Genomic DNA, 21,313 nt, shown 5'->3' on the forward strand with positions numbered 1-21,313 from the left:
TTCAAGGGAGGTCATTCAGGCGTAAAAACCGAGTGTAACAGAGTTTCAGTTCTTGCATCAGTACTCTAGTATTCCAAAATTTCACTTAAATGTTTTGTGCATTTGTTTCATAATGTTACGCGTCTTATATCGCAGTGAACATTGTGCGTGGGTGTGAGAAATTTGTTTTCGATAATAAAATGGGTGGGCGTTAGAGCCTGACAAACACAGTGCCACATGCATACAGTGAAAACACACACACACACACACACACACACACACACACACACACACACACACACAACAACAACAACAACAACAACCGCACAACATGTTCTTTTTTATTTATAGTCTAAAATAATCAACAATTTTATACAGATAATAAATAACAATATAGTTTATCTTACATAAATACAAAATCAATACATATATACTGAACATAAATTCAGCTAAATGTATTTCGTCTTTTAACACAACAGCTGCACATTTTCATTCATATAATTAAATTTATAAATTGAATGTGAATACCAAAGAGGTATGAAAGAAAGAATAAATGAAAAAGATAATAAAGAAGGAAAGACAGAAAGATATATAAATCCAAGATGGCCGAAAAATATTATCAGGAGACACATTTTGTTTACGGACATCCAATATTAATGACTGTTAACTCATCATCAGTGAAATGTTTTTATTTTATTTACAAAATAACATCAAAAAAGAAAATTCAATTCAATCAAAACAAATTATTAAAAGTAAAAAATAAAAAGTACAGCAGGTTCTTGTTTTTACCTAGTGGAGAGACCGGGGTCAGTTACCTCCCCTCCCCAAAGTTCACGTTTTAGTCTAAAAGTGCCATTTTTGTCTAACATATGACCGTGTTATACAAGCGTTAAGTATTGTCCCTATTCCCAATTCTGGAGATAATGCATTGCCCCTTTTTGAAAATTAAATTAATATATATAGCTAACCCTCCCGGTCGCTACTATCTTCCAACGCCTATGTGTGCCTTAATTATTTTATATTAATACCCACCCCACCCATTATTTCAGCTGGGTATGACACTAAAGTTCATTTTCTGAGTAAGCAAACAAACAAACAAAGAAACAATCAATCAACATCCATGCTATGAGATCAAACAAAAGCTTGTCTGTTGGCGAGCTCTGTCCCAGTTTTCTCGAGCTCGCTTAGATTCCCAGTCTTTGAGCACTCGCATCACTTCGGTGTGGGAATTGGATTTTGCTATGTCATAGGCCGTGTTCCCAAGCTGAATAATAATAATAATAATAATAATAATAATACAACAACAACAACAATGATGATCAATGATAATAATGTTGATGTTAAATGATGGTGATGGTAACGAATAGGAGAAGATGAGGATAACAGTAGTAGTAGTAGCTATTGTTGAAGTAGCAGCTATAGTAGCTGTAGTAGTAGTAATAGTAGTTGTAGTGGTAGTGGTGGTGGCGGTAGTGGTGGTGGTAGTAGTTGTAATAGTAGTAGTAGCTGTAGTAGTAATAGTAGTAGTAGTAGCTATAGTATTATTATTAGTAGTTGTAATAGTGATAGTAGTAAACACTGCAATAATCGTAGTAGTGGTGATGATGGAGGTGCTAGTGGTAGTAGCAGAAGCCTCATGTCAAAAGTAATTATCGAAAATCTGTATTATTAATTGTGAGGAACTAAGGATGAAAACCATTATTAGAGATTTTGTGGACACCAGCCTTCCTTTACTAGATACAGCAAGAGAGACTGCACTCAGGTAAGCAAATCATCACTGTGCTGTTATTCAGATAATTTACGCCATTTTAAGGCTTACCTTATTTTTCTTTTTGAGGAATGCTCCTCTCTCTAGCAGCTGCTCCACGGTGGCTGGCTGGTTCCGTTGTGATGCCATGTGCAAGGCCGTCACTCCAGTCTGAGAATCAGAAATTAATAAATAGTTTACATAAAAAGTGGGGCGAGGCGAATCATACACATTTTGCTGGATCCAATACTTTGCAAATTCCTATCATTATCGATGATGTTCATATTCCTGGTTTTTAAAAAAATCTATATCTCGAAACAGCACAATGACGTTTTCCTGGAGCTTCTTGACCTAAAAAAACCAACCCACCTGGTCGAATTAAATGAATGTGGGGTGGGGGGTTTTCACATTTGATTTTCTGCCAAACAGCTATATAGGGTTCTAAACGAATCACTACGCATTTTACATGGATTATCACTAATATTGAATAGAATGATGGAAACACATGGTGAAGTTTTCAGCCAAGGTCCGAATGTCTCCATCGTAAGGAAAACAATGAAGCAAATGAATTTTAAAAAACCAACAACCCACAACTGAACATCGCTTAAAACGTTTTATGAAGCAAATTATTTCAAGCAATATGATAAAGTTTCCAAATCGAAATCTGACAAAAATATCAAAGCATGTACTGTAGTCAAACCTGCTCACGAAGTCACCTGTATTTGGCAACTACCTTCGTTAAACGCCACCTAACTATACACTCGCTGAAATGTCTGTATTAAGCGGCCACCTGTCTAAAACGACCACTATTTCTTTTGACGAAATAATTAATACATTACAAATATATTAATATATCTGTATTAAGCAGCTAACAGACGTAAGAGGACACTTTCTGACACGATAAAGTATGTCAAAGAATTTCTTCTTATTTTAAAAGTAGCACATACTCTTTTGACTGTCACATTGACATCAGCTCCCCTTGTGAACAGCGTTGCTATGGCGTTCTTCCGTTCCTCGGGGTCTTCTATTAGTACTGCCTCGTGGAGTGGGTACAGACCATCCTAGTAATGACAGCATTTGAACAGTTGTAGTGGTAGTAGTGGTAGTAGTAGTAGTAGTAGTAGCAGTAGTAGAAGTAATAGTATTAGAAGTAGTAGTAGTACTAGTTGTGAAATAGTAGTAGAAGTAGTAGTAGAAGAAGAAGTAGTAGTAGTAGTAGTAAATGGCGTAACCAGCATGAGGAATTTCTCAAGATTTATTTTATTTTTCCCATGACACTGATATTTATTTTACAGGTCTGGGTTTTCCTTGGCGTTTTTGTTTTTCCTCTCTGGCTACGCCCCAGGTAGTAGTAGTAGTAGTAGTAGTAGTAGTAGTAGTAGTAGTAGTAGTAGTAGTAGTAATCATAGTATTACCAGCAGTAGCAGCAGCAGTAGAAATAAACTATTCTAATGAAATACGACAAAATTTTATTAATTTATTTTTCTTCCCTTCCTTACACCACTCACATCCATCCAAGAGTATTTCTGATACCTGTTTGCATTAATGTTTATATATACCTCACCTAATTAAAAATTGAAATCAAAATAATTTTTTTTTTTTTTTTTTAAAGGTAATAAAAATTGTTTCATTTTTCTTACCTCATTTGGAGTGTTCACGTCATCTTCTTCCGATTGCGACCCCTAAGGAATAAAACCGATTATGTTCTATGATATATAACGATATACTCTCTGTGAGAAAAGATCCAGATTGAAGACCCAGAGGTGACAACAATGTATGGTATTTCTATCAAAAACTTAGTTTATTGCTTAAAACAACAATACTTTAATTTACTCGATAAAAAAATTCTAAGTATAGAATGATCTTCAAGTTTGTCCGGTACTTCAGAATCCAAAATTTCATCATACAATATTTTTACTACACTGCACTTTTTATGTTACAAAAGCAATAATTGACGGTTTCACAGGAAACAAAGATAAATAATTGCATAAATAGTTAACCAAATTAATTAATTTATTAATTAAAACTAAATGAATAATGCAAATATATACATGTATTTGTAAAACAATATAATAATAATAATAATAATAATAATAATAATAATACATGTAACAACAACACGATTCAAACATACAAAAATCAAGAGCCAACACAATCACGTGTTGTGTGATGTTAACCATACCCCACGTGCAGTGCTGAAAACCGTGCTATTCTACAGCAAGGTGATGCCTAAATACACACGTGCATTTTTAATCATGTCACCCATTACGAAAGTATGGCATACAAATCTTTGACGGTGTCCATAGCCTTGTACAGGTGCATATACTCCAGGGCTTCTAGATTATGGTAGCCCCACTCCCATGGCTAGTGATATTCATGTCGGGCTAGTAAGTAACTACTATTACCATGCCTGACGGCTAGTGAAAAAGTTGTCAAATTCTGCATTTAAGTCTATTTTGTAAATATGAATATCCTGCCCGCACCCAATCCCCTAATTTTAGTGTTTTTAAGCTCCATCTTCCTCTTTAGGTGACATTATTACTATTACTAATAAGTAGGGCTAGTGCATTTTTAATCGTAACTAGTAAATATTAATAATCACTGATCCCATGGCTAGTGGATTTTATAAAAATTCTAGAAGCCCTGTACTCTTTTCTTCATTCTTCATCGACTGTTGATCACTGATTTTTAAGCTCAGCTCTAATTTATTATATTTTGTGAATTTAAACTTTCTTCAAATCTTGTGTAGGTGCATCAGCATACGTGTATATAATACTGGCTACTGAGTTGTGGAAGGTTAATCCAGATGTTACCGACGTCATCCACAACGTCATACTCACACTCTCTTCCCCATCATCGTCCGACTCCGGATCAGAAATTTCAAGCTCTGGTGGATTCTATTGAATTGTTAACAGGTGGAAATGCAAGTAGTATATATAGATGTATAGCAGTGGTAGATTGTCACAAATATTTATTTAAAATATACAAATCGTACATATTTAGATTTAGATTTAAGCAAAAGTGTGAGAATCCACGGTTATTGTTATGGATTTATGATAGTGTGGGTGTACCTCTGAAAGTAATAAAACACATATGAAATTTTAAGTTAGAATAGCTTTGTAAAAAGAACACAAAATAAAATTTAAAGATGATTTAAAATGTTTTATTTATTTACTCTGGAACAGGCAATCCGATCAGTTATAATACCTGTAGAATGATTTCAAAGACAAACTGAACATTATTGATGTCCATTATAATTATCGCAAAATCGGCAATTACTATCCATGGCAATACTCAATTCCCTCTCTCCAATTTTTGTTTCAGTTTAAGCTATCCTAACAATGATTTTCTCTTGCAAAACGAAATTGTTCATTTTGTCCTGTATTTATTTTTATTATTTTTAAATGGAAAAACATGGAGGTCACTAACAGATTTTTGTTTTAAAAGAACAAAAGAGTGTGGTTTTGTAGAGGTTTTAATTTATTAAAGTTGAATCCAGTTCATGAGCTATAAATAGTTAGCTAGTTTTTGCTCTGTTGTTTCTGTTTTCCTCAAACGAGTGTCCTGTTTGCAATAAAACTATTTACATTTGTAAATTTCATAGAAAATTGACACTGTAATGCATTAAAACTTCTAATTCTAGTTAATAATTCGGTCTGGAATCTGCATGTACCGTTTAATTAGAATTTATGAAAATGTAATATTAGTCACAGTCAATAGTAAGCAAATATAGAATATATATTTAAAATCCACATATATATGAATGCAAAACCATATGTTAGTTGGGTGTTTTTTTATTTAACTAAAAGCCACTCGAGTTAGATATTTATCGAGTCGTAAAATATAAAATAAATCAATAAGTGGTTAATTAAAAGGGAAGTAAGAAAGTTGAATGTTTGACGTACATCGTGTACACTTACGTCCTCGTTGTTTTCATATGGCTCGGGCTCGGGCTAACAAACAAACAAACGGAAACTATATTAAAACAAGATGGCCGACTAAAATGGCTGGAAAAGCGTGAATCCATGCAATCAGTTACTAAACCGATAAAATATTTTGCTACGCAGACACATGATATACATTTATCTCCTAATTCCAACTATAATGTATTTATTTAAAGTTACTTTAACAAAACAAATATAACAAATTAAACAGTGTGGTAATGAGAGTAAACTGGTATATTGTAATAATTTCTATAAATAATCGACTTACAATGACACACACACACACACACACACACAGTCAAAGCACAGTCTACATATCCAAAAACAATAAATCAAATAACATTTATTTCTCGAAATACAATTAGCTATGATAACAGTTACAATATGAATATATTTTGGTTATATCAGTATCATATAACCATAAAGAAATAGAATGTCATTATGCTAAAGTAATTTGTTTTATGAATAATATATACAATGTTATTGTAGTAAGTTGACATAAAGTAAAAAAATAATAATAATGTGATTATTAGTTGTCACACAAAATGTTATTTGTATATTGTATCTTACATGTATTAGTAATTCTAACCATGCATTTGTTGTTTATAATATTTGATGATTCACATAGATGTTGTTATGGACATTGAGGGTATGGTCAAATATTTTGTGTTCATATGGAATGAGTGTTACAAAGTATTATCTCGCCTTCATGTAAAATTCTTTAATCTCATTGGTTGTTTGCCGTTGGACAAATCCCTTTAGCCACCCCAATTAATGCTAATGCAATAATTAGATCATAAAAAGTGTTTTGTTTTTTTAATTAATATCTGTTTCAGACAATTTCGTATTACAAACATTTGAAGTTAAAAACTCGTTTATCGATGGAACTATTTTTCGTCACTGGCAAGTGGTTTCGTTCGCGTCCGCGTGGTACGCCTCCGTTAATAAATTGTTAACAATTATTGTCTGGCGTTATTTTGATTATTTGGCTATATGGTTTAATATGTCGGCAAGATAAATTCGTTGTAGAAGCATCTCTCGGGGTATATGGCTTTTTATGTACCCTCTGTGTGCTCTTTTACCCCCTCGCCTTCGGCTCGGGGTAAACGAGCACACAGAGGGTACATAAAAAGCCATATACCCCTCGTGATGCTTCTACAACTTATATTAAATGCTAAAAGTGAACCTCCAACAACAACAACAACAAAATACCAAACAGAGAAAACACCACACACACACACACACACACACACACACATACATACATACATACATACATACAAACACACACACCCACCCACCCACACATACATACATACATACACAGACACGCATACATAGACACACACACATATATAGACACACACATGCATACACACATACATATATATACACACAAATGTACACACACATATACAAACACACATATATATACACACACACACACACATTCATAGGAAAAAGTTCGTTTAAGTTTATTTTTGTACTTTGTCAGTGTTAGTAAAATTGAATTAATTTAAAAAAGCAACAAACAAACCAGTAATGATTCATGTTTATTATATATTAAAAACAAAGATGTGAGGTCAATTATCTAAAATACTTGTGTGATAAGCCTGTTATATACAAAATGTGCATAAGCATGGTATTACGTCTAAAACTATTTAATCAACAATAGATCATTATTCTGCTTGTATGAAGTGACCTATCTGCAGTTCGTGTGTAGACAGACCTAACTGCAATATTATGGCCATCTGAGAAACGTGGATCGTATACATTGACTTAATTGTAACTTTCAGGTAATTTGATAATTTTATACTCCTTAGGTGTCGGGGGAAAATGGACGAACTGACTAAGCTGATACTTTACGCCAATTTATGATTAATGTTTAGGGCCTGTTGACATTTGACAACATTTTCACAAGCACTAAAAGAGTGTTTAAAGTTTGTTTTGTTTAAGGACACCACTAGAGCACATTGATTTATTATTAACCATCGGCTATTGTATGTCAAACACTGGATTGAGAGTAAATCCGCTATTTTTCACAATTAATTGCAGTAATGGATATTTTACTTTCCCACAAACAGGGCAGCACATACCACAAAATTTGATATACCAGTCATGGAGCACTGATTTGGATGGCAGAAACATCATCTACACCTTACTTAAAGTATACATTAAAATTGCAGGGCAGCACATTTTGTTTCGTTTGAAGAATACGCTGGCATTATCTCCACCTACACCAACCCACAGCTCCAGAAAATGCTGTTAAATTGTGAACGGCCCTTTACATTGCATGTTGTGTGCAGTGCATCGTGTACTCACGTCGGCATTTCCAGTATCCACTTCGCTTTCAGGTTCAGGCTATCAATACAGTAGATCAACATTGTGATCTAATTATCAAAATACATATCTCTTTCAGACAATACTAGTAGAAAGGTTTTTTTTTAATAAAACATAATATAAAGACATTTTCAATACTGATCTAGTGGACGTCATCGACAGTTGAGCATGTTTTACGTATTATGTAAACGGAGATATTGTTTTTGAGATTAATAATATTTTTCTAAAACACAACCTCGAAAAATATATGTTACACACCAACTGCAATACACTAACTGCATTGCACATGAATGAAAATGAATTATTTTAATTAATAACACATTGTTGGTAATCATATGATACAAAATGTGCACAATCTTGGTTAAATATTGATTACTTTATTATTTTATAATTTTTAAATCAACCATTAGTCAACAGTGATCTAACCGCAGCAGTGTTGTAGTGATTTAACAACTGTATATATATATATATATATATGCAGTGATCGTGGTTTGTGGTACAACGGTTTGGTGGCTTAAGCATTTTATACAGAGATTCATTTCCCAATTTTCGCCAAGTTGATAATTGCATAGTGTGGTCTAATTGCCAGTTACTGGTGATCTAAAAACGTTGTACTATAGCCTACCTGCCATTCTCTGGTGATCAGACAATTATATACAGTGGCCAAACTGCGATGCTTTGGTGATCTGAGAAATACATGCAGTAACCTTATTGCTACTTTTTCGTGTGATACATTTATAAGAAATGTATGCGTTGGGCCATAAGTTTCTGCTGATCAAGGAATACTGTTTTCACTTCATTAATACATAGTATGTGCAGTGCAACAAGTACTCACGTCAGCGTCAACGGCGTCAACGGCGTCAACGGCCTCCACAACGGTTTCAGGTTCAGGCTATCAATAAATCAGGTTTATTCAATATACGTGTCTTTTAAAAAATACACTAGTAAAAATGATTTTAAAAAAGAAAAGTAAAATGATAAAAAAAAATTACTTAAATTAATAAACAAAGTGACTATTTTAAATAATATTAAAATTTTATTGTGATGGTTATCAACAGTTATAATATGCAAAATTGTGATTTTAACAAAAACTTATAATTTATTTGTAATAGACAGTGAACTGTCATAAAGACTGTATTCTCATTATACATAAAATATAACCAACAAGCCTTTTATGGAAAAACAAACTGAATGAATGAACAAATGTTTAACGACACCCCAGCACGAAAACTTCATCAGCTATTGGGTCATAAATAATGGTAGAATAATGCAGGAATTGATGATCAACATCAATATAAAATTTAAAAACAGAATGTCAAGAACGGTGTAAAGATAAATATCACAAGTAACATCAACATCTCGTAAAGACTTTAAAACAAGTTCAGGGTGGAAACAAAACGATTCTGTCATCGTTTGTCTACCACATATATATCTTTGTCGTCTGTCCAAGACGATTACACTCCACCAAAATGTGGTGAACCGCCTGGGTACATTGACAGTGTTCACTCTGATGTGGAGGATCCTTCCTTAGAATAAATCAATGTGTCAAGAGATAACTAAACAGTGCAACCACTGAAAAACGCCCCAAAATACTAATATTTTTATATTGTCGATGACCCTAAAATATTTAATATTTTATACGTTTCGTCAACCATTTTACAGATAATTGATATAGAAAAAACCCAAAGTAAAATTAATTTTCTCTAAACATTACTAATATAATATGTGTAGTACACATATAATTAAATATCCTAATCTGGAAAAGAATAACAAAACAAAATTTATTGATAAAATAAATATTGTGGAATGTTGGGACAGTGTCTAATCATATAACCAAAAGAAACCAATTATTATCTATCATGGAGGCTCTATTTAACTGTCTATAAATTATAACGTTTGTGATTTTGTAACAAATGGGATGTGTTGATATAATTGCACGTGAAATCTAAGGGCAACGTTAGTGCGCACTGCATTGTGGGATGTACTCACAGCATTGTCTTCTACTTCCGGTTCAGGTTCAGCCTACCAATAAACAATCTGATTCTTTACCATAAACATTAAAAAGTACATTTACTTTGAAAAAATACACATGAAGTTATCTCTATTGATGTGATACAGTACACAGTTATATAGCATACACACCACTCCACTGAGTCCAACACACTGAACACAATACACCATACTATACTATGGTGGGAGAGGATTGAAAGATGGGATAGGAGAGGGGGGCGGTGGCTGCCCTTACCTCCACCACAAATTGGCATCGAACTGAACACAACTGGACAAAATGAAAGTGTAGATGTGCGTACTTCCTTTTGAATTTATTATAAACATGGAATACAAATATTTATAAACAGTTATGGTAACCATAATTACTTCTACCCCACTTTAAAACATTCCGCATCCTTTTCTGTTCTTAGAAACACACCAAGTGAAGAAGAGCACCAGTATCTCTCTCGAACTGTGGTATAAAACAAATTATTTGAAAATATTCGTTGACTCTGTATTATTGGTAACACACGTGTGTACAATACTTGTCAGACCTTGTGGTGAAAGCAGTCTTTGATGTGTTTAGTTCTAAAGACTGTTCTGGAAATTATCTCATGGGAGGGGTTAGGGGTAAATAAAGGAATAAAAGTAGATCTTTTTGTCTTATTTTCATTCTCATTGGAGCATAATTATAAGACAATAAACAAGAAATTTGAGTTAGTATTTCTGTAACAGTTTATTCTTTGTTGTTGGGATTTTCTTTTTTTTTTGGGGGGGGGGGTTGGGGGGGGTTGTTTTGTTTCTTGCTGTTTTTTGTTTGTTTGGGTGAGGGTTTTTTTGGGGAGGGGATTGTTTTTTGTTGTTTGTTTTGTTGGGGGGGGGGGGGGGGGGGTTGGGGGGGGGGTGGGGGGGGGGGGGGCGGTCATGATAGACTGCAAGTATGCATTTCTCATCATCCACTTGTGACCAGACAATGGTGCGAACCCAGCAGGAATACAAATAATACTTCCAGTCTCCAACCCCTCCCGTGTATTAATTTCCAGAACAGCCACTGAAGAAAGACTGTAACATTACCGGTATAACTGGCGAGGGATGTCTCACTGGTAATGGACGTCTGACTGGTGAGGGATATCTGATTGGACGGTGGCCCAGTAGTGCCACGATCTCACTGTAACCCCTCTCTGTAGCTAACTGAAGAGCATCCTTACCATCCTTAAAAAGAGAGACAGAGAAAACAATAATTCATGGTCATATATATATATTCAAAGTAACTTACATGTTTCTTAGAACGTAATCGACGAAAGCATGCTCCTCGTGAAATTTTGAACCTGCAGAATTTTGAACCTTTGAATGACTTGAAACACAATTTCCTGGCACCTGGCCTTGTGTTTATAAAACGTTTAGTCAAAACTCAAGACTCTAATAGAGGCCAAGACTTTAACTTCATGACATTGCTGTAGAAAATGTGACGTCATAAAATATTTCGGTTCAGACTCTAAATGTTTTATAAACAGAGGCCCTGGATCGCAACAACTTTAAATGATGGATTTTAAAATATATTTTAAGAGTTACTTTCACTAATAGCTGTAAATGTCAAGGAGATGGCTCCACCTATAAGCATCAGGCTAATATGGGATTTATTAGTATCACCAAGAAATGTAGAGTCTGAGACACTATTAATAATAAGTTGAAGAAATTACTTATCCACTTATTAAATATATGGGCTCTTGATACATTGTCTATAATCTATTTATAAAATGAAAGAAAGAGAAACAACTCGAAAACCAAACAACAATACCAGCCATACCAGGTCTCTGTAAGTTTGGTCAGCGCCCCATTCCAGTAGCTTAGAAACGACCCTTGGTCTGAGATCAGCTTCCTTAAAGCGATCTACTTTTATTGCTAAATTCAACGCCGTGTCCCCTTCCTGAAAACCAAATATACACGTATGTGTGTTCACTCAATAGGAATATAATATTAAAAAAAGTGTATATAATTTCGCAAATCAAAGCAATTATATATCCAAAGTCCTACTTCTGTAAGAGATAAGAGACCAGGGTAGCTTAACATGGATTTCTGAAATATGAAAGTTTAAAACATGAAATTCTTAAATATAAAATTGAAGAACATATATTATAAAACATGTATTTTGATCATATGAATTATAAAACCAACTAGAACATGTAAACCCCAAAAAGAGAAACAAAACAAAAAATTCAAAAACTAAAAAGTCTAAAACGTAATTCGTGAATATGAACTATGCAACAAATTCTAGAACATGAAATTTTAGAACAGAATTCCAAAACAAGAAATTCAAAATATAAATTCTTAAACATGATTTCCAGAAAACATACAGTTCCTGAATATAAAATTATAAAACATGAATTGTAGAATATAAAATTTTAAAATATGTAATTCTAGAAGACAAACGCTCACATCATCTCGCAGGTTGACGTCAGCGCCCCCGTCACGCAGATACTCCAACGTCGTCAGCACTGGCAGGTCGCAGTGGGTAATGGCGTAATGGATAGCGCCGGCGCCATACTGAAATCATGTTATTTTAAAACGATTTTAATTTATTTGTACCTCTGAATCGTCATCAACACCATGAACATTAGCAGTTAACAAAATATGAATAAAATATTTGTTCTGCTTTTACAGCTCCCCCCCCCCCCCCCCCCCCACACACACACACACACCTCCTTTTTTATATCACTTTTAAATTTCAGTAAATCCACGCCTATATAGTAGCTCCAAAATGCATTTTATTATATATAAAAAAAATATAATACCTCAAGAACGAAATTTAGCGTCATTGACATTAATTGGAATGGACAAGAATTATTGCATATAATACATCCATAGGGACGTCTGCAGAAATTTTGCAAGTAAGTTTACAAACACCAATAGCGGTTCTTTTTCAGGACATACATATTTCTATTGTTTATAAGCATGAAGGCTTATATATCAGAATAAAGTACATCTAAAACGCAAAAATGGTATGGTTTATCTAGTTGTTAGATAGACATACCTTGTTGAGAACATTCGGATCCGCTCCAAGTCTGATGTTCTTCTTTATACCTTCTTCGTCACTTTCCATAACGGCTTCAATTAAATATGGCTGAAGATAAGAAATGTATCCACAGGTTAGGTTTAGTTAAATTTGGAATTTAATCAACTATAACTCATAGTCCGTCTGTCGGCAATCGCTGATAGTTTCAGTTGAGGTCACATTTTCGAGGGATGCTGGTATTTTATATAATTATTGTGCTTGAAGCGGAACATTATTGAGCATTATGAATCCCATTAGATCCCCCACCAACACCAAAAAAAAAGAATAATAAAAAAAATAAAAAAAATAAAATAAAAATAATAAAAAGGCACACCAAACACACACAAAATTTATTTACAGAATATAAACGTGAAACAGAAACATCTGTCTACTTTTCGGGCCTTGTTGTCACGGGCGTACTGTATTTTGGATTTGACAAACGGGGCTGTAAGGTATAAGGATTTAAAAATATATTACTGTGCGTGAAAAGGTCCTCTATTATATCACACCCTATAAAGAAAAGGGTTATTTAAAAAAAAAAAAAACCCAAAACCCAACCAAATAAAAACCCACACGAACACAGAGAAAAACCCCACTTACAGAATATAACTGTGTTATGTGTTTTCTGTAGTACTCCTTCGCTTCTTGTGGAGTCATGGTTCCGTCCAGCGTGGCCGCCACTCTGTCGTAACCCATACCCAACGCGCAGTCGTACGGCGTGCGTAGACTCTGTCAACAACATTCATATTTACTTGGTCAACAAAAACAATGTTTATCGTCTTAAAGTAAATGACTCTAATTTCCTTTTCTGTTTCGCATTTAAAATTACTTTTGAGCTATTACAAACATCGAATCAGATTTGTCAATATTAACCAAAACATAATGCATTATAAGTTTCAAAACTGACATTTTAAGTAAGAAGTTATAACTAATGTGTGATATAACAGCAGAAGATAGTTTACAGTGTCTAATAATTAGGGTTAGTGTTTTTAACCCATTTCATATTATTGTTTATAAAATTTTAGTTACTATTGACAAAATTCATATTTAATAACAACCTTCATGTTCAAAGCATGTTAACAACATTAATGTTTACTTACTTGCGTTTGATGACTAATGGCAACATTAATTAATATTCATGTTTACAGACTAAGTAACAGATTCAGTTATCCATGATATTTTTGCTGAATGTCGTAATATTTATGTTTTACTGTTACTCCACTTGTGAACCGCACCCAACCCATTTTTGCTTTAAAAGTGTTAGTAAAATGTTATGAATACACAATTTTGAGAACAACTAATATGATAATGGGGGTAAACTGGGATCTCAAGACATATATACTGATGATAAAAAATAAGGGAACACATACATATACGATACTAACGAGCTTTCCTGTCATACCATTTTTATGAAATGAGTTAACAGTTTTGGTATCGACGTGCGTAATGCATAGCACCGGCGCCATACTGGAAACGTGTTATATTGTGAAACGAGTTTAATTTATTTTATTTGTACCCCAGAATCGTCATCAACACCATGAGCATTAACAGTAAAGAAAATATGAATAAAATCTGTTTTCTGCTTTTACATCTCCACACCCTCATACCGATACTGTTCACGAGTTTCATAAAAATGGTACAACATACAAGCGAGTATAGTATTATAATGATTGCAAACCAACTGCAAACAAGACGCAACGCAGAAGTAAGCAGATGTCGAGACCTACTGCACGTTTTATTGTTCTACGAATTGGGTCAGCAACTGATTCTACGTCACGCTTACGTCACACCAATATGACACTAGTTAGATATTGAGCGATTATTATGACATGAGCAATATCTTACACTGGTGTGTAATAAATAGAAGACATTTCATGTTTTTTGTCATATATGATTTATATCTTATCGAATGAAGTTTGCAACCATATCTCACGAGTCGCACTTGCGCGACGAGTTTGATATGATTGCAAACTTCACGACAAAAAACATGAAATTTTCTATTTATTGAGTAACTTTTGGCAATTTACCTTTATTTTTAAAATGCCAGATGCAAATAGTTCCGGCTTTGTTACAGTGAAGATAACACTTTCTACAGTGACGATAACACATTTAAGAGTGAAATAGTGAAATTTTCACTCTAAAATGTGTTATCGTCACTGAGTGACTGATAAGACTTTTATTTCACTGATATTTTAAAATATTTCACTAAATGTTATATAATACATAGTAGCAACAAATATTGACTGCTGTCAGAACCATCACCTATAGAAAGAAAGAAAGAAATATTTTATTTAACGACACACTCAACACATTTTATTTACGGTTATATGGCGTCAAACATATGGTTAAGGACCACACAGATTCTAAGAGGAAACCCGCTGTCGCCACTACATGGGCTACTCTTCCGATTAGCAGCAAGGGATCTTTTATTTGCGCTTCCCACAGGCAGGATAGCACAAACCATGGCCTTTGTTGAACCAGTTATGGATCACTGGTCGGTGCAAGTGGTTTACACCTACCCATTGAGCCTTGCGGAGCACTCACTCAAGGTTTGGAGTCGGTTTTTGGATTAAAAATCCCATGCCTCGACTGGGATCCGAACCCAGTACCTACCAGCCTGTAGACCGATGGCCTGCCACGACGCCATCGAGGCCTGTATCACCTATAGTGTCAGAAAGTTAACTGTATTACCGACAGTGACATTCAATTCCACAGTACAAACATGCAGTTTTAGACGTCTCCAATGCCAAATGATCCTGCCCCCCCCCCCCCCCCCCCCCCGCCATTATATAATACTATTTGAAAACAAACCCTGTTCCTGATGGTGACGTCTGCCTGGAGCTCCAGCAGTCTGATGACGACACGGAAGGCGCTCGGGAACTCGCCGTTCTCTACCACCAGGTGCAGCGCCGTGCTGCTGTCAGAGTACGTCGTGGCGTTCACGTCGACGCCATTTTCCATCAGCACGTCGATGACGGGCAGCACGTCGGAGCGTAATCCACACAGCGATCCGACAAAGTGTTTTTGCATTGCACTGCTGTGTGAAGAGGACTTTTTAAATATGGCCAATCCTGAAAGATGTATTCTGGAGCGTAATCCACACAGCTCTGTTAAACTCTCTAAAACAATATATCATCGTTCTTGCAAGTGTTTTTGCATTGCACTGCGGGATCGCAAAGTTGCGAAAGTTTAGTGAATTTGACCACTGATCGAGCTAGTGAGAGCCATATAGGCAGGGTTTAAATATGTCGTTGGCCGAATCGCCAAATGCGAATAAAATTCGAATTCAGGGGCTTATATATAATACATACAAGTACAAAGCCTTCAGAGGCGGATCTAGGGGGGCAGGGATCCGGGCCCTCCACCCTAAATTTTTCGACAGTTATAATTTTATTATATATTAATTTTCTTTTTTTTACGATCCCCTTCCAAACCCAAAAGTTCCCTAGGCATTCCGCCTCATATCATTCCCCCACCCCATAATGGATTTTCTGGATCCGTCACTGGCCTTGTCCTAGCTACAAATTCTGTGTAAATCGGATGCTCATCTTCTCAATTCAAAACACACACACACACACACACACACACAAAACAAGAAAAGATACAAAACAAACAACAAATAAATGCAAGAAACACACATACGCACGCGCACACGCGCACGCGCGCACGCGCGCACACACATACACGCACACACAACAAACAAAAATTATAAATAAACAGCAAAATCAAAATATTAAAAAATATAATCAAACAAAATAAAGAAGAACCCCCCCCACACACACACACACACACACATCACCACCACCAAACTAAACCCAATAACCAATGGGAACAATTAGACCTGTAATTCTACAAAATTCGGACTTATTTAAAATAAAATAATAATAAAGGTTATAAAACAAGGAGTGAAATAACCAGTTAGCTTTGTTTACTTACATAATAGTAACCGTCTTTAGAACTGTGGTCCGTCTCATTTTCATTATCATCCTTGGTCGTGTTAAAGAAGTTCTTAATTTCATCCACAGTCCCTTGTAGACACAAGGCATGCAACGTGGCCTGAAATACACAACTACCGACATTAAAACCCTATAGCAATAACCTTTTATTACTATATTGACACTGCTTAGGATCGATGCTGGATATGTTTTATTTAACGACGCACTCAACACATTTTATTTACAGTTATATGGAAAGAAATGGAAATGGTTTATTTAACGACGCACTCAACACATTTTATTTACGGTTATATGGCGTCGGACATATGGCTAAGGACCACACAGATATTGAGAGAGGAAACCCGCTGTCGCCACTTCATGGGTTACTATTTTCGATTAGCATCAAGGTATCTTGTATATATGCATCATCCCACAGACAGGATAGTATATACCACGGCCTTTGTTACACCAGTTGTGAAGCACTGGCTGAAACGAGAAATAGCCCAATGGGCCTACCGTAGGGAATCGATCCTACATCGATCGCGCATCAGGCGTGCGCTGTACCACTGAGCTACGTCCCGCCCCAACTCTACCGTTATAGTGGCACATCTTGCTACATATCTCAATACTACGAGACTGCACAAATGACTGGAATAGCAATTTCAGTGTTTATGAAAGAAATGCGTTACTATGCGAAATATTATGTTCAATAATGTTAGTTATTTGAACTTCTAAGAACTTGAATAATGGTAACGGAATCCCCCAAATTAAGACGGTAATAGAGAGAAACATATTTAATAATTATTTTTTCTAGTCGTTCTAGTAAGATCTGTCGCTACGGTAGTAGCTAGCAATATCCGATGTCGATCCCAGTCATAAACATAAACAAATAATATATAGGAATAATTAAATGTTCAGTACTGTAACGACACATCAGTCTGATTATACGTATGACCTATTAAAGCCAACCTGAATGGGGAACATGCATTACCGTGTATTTTTATTGGTCATATATACTAATGTCGTGGTAGGCTATCGGTCTACAGGCTGGTAGGTACTGGGTTCGGATCCCAGTCGAGGCATGGGATTTTTAATCCAGATACCGACTCCAAACCCTGAGTGAGTGCTCCGCAAGGCTCAATGGGTAGGTGTAAGCCACTTGCACCGACCAGTGATCCATAACTGGTTCAACAAAGGCCATGGTTTGTGCTATCCTGCCTGTGGGAAGCGCAAATAAAAGATCCCTTGCTGCCTGTCGTAAAAAGAGTAGCCCATGTAGTGGCGACAGCGGGTTTCCTCTCAAAATCTGTGTGGTCCTTAACCATATGTCTGACGCCATATAACCGTAAATAAAATGTGTTGAGTGCGTCGTTAAATAAAACATTTCTTTCTTTCTTTATATATACTAATGAATATTCAAGTCATCCCCCGGGGCGAGACGTCGCCTAATGGTAAAGTGCTCGCTTGATGCACGGTCGGTTTGGGATCGATCCCCTATTATTCGGTCCAGCTAGTGCACCACGGTATATCAAAGGCCGTGGTATGTGTTATCCTGTCTATGGGATGGTGCATATAAAATATCCCTTGCTGCTAATCGAAAATAGTAGCCCATGAAGTGGCGACAGCGGGTTTCCTCCATCAATATCTGTGTGCTCTTTAACCGTATGTCCGACGCCATATAACCGTAAATAAAATGTGTTGAGTGCGTCCGTCCTTCCTTCCTTTAAGTCATCCCCCAACCCCAAACGTAATAGAGCCAACTAAGATTTCGTATATTACAACTAGGTACATGGTTATCGCTAAGCTTACCCTTTCTAAGGTCGATTTTAGATCAGTTATAGTTACCGAGTCATTGTACGTCTCTTTATCATTAATTCAATATATAATCTCACCCAGAGCGAATTTTAACAATTCATTGGTGAAGTCTAATTAAGGCCACTAAACCTATCTTTTTCTCATGATCACTGACTCACAGTCCTGGACAGACAACCTAGTTAACTGATGTGTGTTCCCAGGTCAGCGTGCTTGAACACTAATTGGATATAAATAATAAACTAGGTTTAAACGAATTACCGGCCTCGGTGGTGTCGTGATAAAGCCATCGGATATAAGGCTGGTAGGTACAGGGTTCGCAACCCGATACCGGCTCCCACTAGAGCGAGTTTTAATGACTCGGTGGGTAGGTGAAAGACCTCTACACCCTCTTCTGTCTCACTAACCACTAACAACTAACCCACTGTCCTGGACACGGCCCAGATAGCTGAGGTGTGTGCCCAGGAAAGTATGCTTGAACCTTAATTGGATTTAAGCACGAAGTTATATTGATATAGAAAATTAAACGAATTAGGTTATTTGCCATTCCAGTTAACCACGAATGGTATAACATGGTGGTGTACAATTAATTCTCTCTGCAACAATGTAAGTATACATGACTATGAAAGACCCATACTGCTAATCGCAGGGATTAGCCAATGTGGCGGCAGAACTTATATGTTATCTTATTATCTATAGACAGGCCCATAGGAACGATATCTGGAGGGGGTACAATTTTTAGTGAGGGGGCCACAGCCTCTAGTGAGGGGGCACAAGCAACATTTTAATCTTTATTTAGAGTATAACAAAATAAAAATACAAAAACAAATACATTTTCGTTTTCAAGGGTGGGGGTGGGGGCCAAGGACCAATTGTCGCAATGACAGTAACGGATTTAGAGGGGTGATTTCAGCATAACCTACAGTGCTTCCAATTGCTGTGCAAGTGCTCTGATGGTCAAGTTTATTATGTATAATATCAGATTTGAAACGAAAATACCTCATTAAAAATGTCCTAAGCGTCATATTATAAGCTCCACCCCATCATAATAATAAACAAATAATCCAGGATTTGCCAAACAATATACTGACCTGTTGTTGAAAAATTGTTTTTTTTTTTTTTTTTAAATAGTTTTCTTAGCCGTCGGAATCAATATGCCAGCAACTGGGGCAGTCACTATTTTTACTTTTAAATGTGGGTGGAGCATTAAAGTATTTTCTAATAACTTTAAATTCAGGGTTTGGGTTGTCCCCGCTCCGCCGTAGGTCTTAAAGGGACATTCCCGAGTTTGCTGCAATGTTTAAGGTGTTATCGACTAACAGAGACTTTTTAACGATTGTAATTACATATCAAATATATTTTTCTGCATAAAATATTAGTGGCTGTATATTAAACGTGTTTCTGATCGTTCTAATATTTGTACTAGGTTAAATTTCATTTTATTAACTAGAAATAATTTTTTCGTACGTACCAAATTATTTGATGACAAAATCCAGTTTGGGCTTCTTACAAATATTGAGATGACCAGAAACACACTGAATATACAGACACTGATATTCTAAACAAGAAAATATATTTAATATGTAAGTTTAATCGTAGAAATATGTTATTGGTCGGTAACAATGCAGCAAACTCAGGAATGTCCCTTTAATCGCTTACCATAACAATGTGTTAGGGTGTTCACATAATTACCCAAACCCTCTGACAAATATCTATCATGATGAATATATTTTGTCTTACGTACCGCTTGGTTTTCTATGTCGTTTAATTCGTCTATCCACTTGTGTTGCGAATCGCCAGTGTTAACCTGGGTGGAGGGTGGAAGTCGCACATCGTCCGGGTATCCCACTCTCCTGTAGGTGCTCGCCCGTGGGGAAACAAACAGAGAGTCCACTGCCACGTGTTTTATGTACTCACTGCGTTGCATTACTCTCGATATGTGGACGGGACGGGAAACTGTTTTAACGTGCTCCCTATCTACTCAGTATTCAGCTACGTCCATCTTAAGTTAGACTATACTGTCCCTCGAGATCTGACGATCATTTTCCTTTTGTGAAACGATATTGCATGACCAATGTTCTTAAAAATGTATAAACACTTTTCGAGACCTTGTTTAAGCAAGCAGGGGGCACCCAATAGGCTGGTGTTTTCCTATGACCGTCTCAGTGTTATTAAATATGTATTATAAGTAACAGGAAACTAATCTTATCAGCTGAAAGGCGCATTAACATGAGGGGAGGTGCTGGGGGGTGAGGACAGCCATAGTTATTTATTTACGTACGAAATACAGGTCTACAATAAAATTAAATGCATTAAATTAAGAGTTATATGAAGTTGAAGCACAAATTCCACAAATAAAACACATGTAAGTGTACCTCTTTAAAATGCATGTGTGCGGCGTTTTTCTACTAAATCACAAAGCAATTAATAATTTTTAATATCAAAGACACTTTTTTTCTCCGTTTCTTTCTTGTTTTAATTGCAGTGATAATTATAAATGTTCCCTTTAAAAGGC

General features: G+C 35.7%; 1 protein-coding gene across 1 annotated transcript; it reads right to left on the reverse strand.

Moving 5' to 3' along the window:
* Window positions 1-306: 306 nt before the first annotated feature.
* LOC121368621 (ankyrin-1-like) lies at window positions 307-20,923 on the reverse strand. Its single transcript, XM_041493360.1, has 16 exons — window positions 20,543-20,923; window positions 16,984-17,107; window positions 15,863-16,122; window positions 13,652-13,780; window positions 13,031-13,120; window positions 12,436-12,543; window positions 11,807-11,926; window positions 11,074-11,211; window positions 10,000-10,032; window positions 8,846-8,902; window positions 7,993-8,031; window positions 5,632-5,679; window positions 3,367-3,408; window positions 2,674-2,787; window positions 1,799-1,897; window positions 307-1,243 (listed from the first exon to the last, which is right to left on the reverse strand). Exons 1-16 carry the CDS (start codon window positions 20,723-20,725, stop codon window positions 1,103-1,105), a joined length of 1,725 nt encoding a protein of 574 aa, XP_041349294.1. The 5' UTR covers window positions 20,726-20,923; the 3' UTR covers window positions 307-1,102.
* Between the last annotated feature and the right edge of the window lie 390 nt (window positions 20,924-21,313).

This window comes from Gigantopelta aegis, chromosome 3 (assembly GCF_016097555.1).
Source record: "Gigantopelta aegis isolate Gae_Host chromosome 3, Gae_host_genome, whole genome shotgun sequence".
NCBI classification, from domain to species: domain Eukaryota; kingdom Metazoa; phylum Mollusca; class Gastropoda; order Neomphalida; family Peltospiridae; genus Gigantopelta; species Gigantopelta aegis.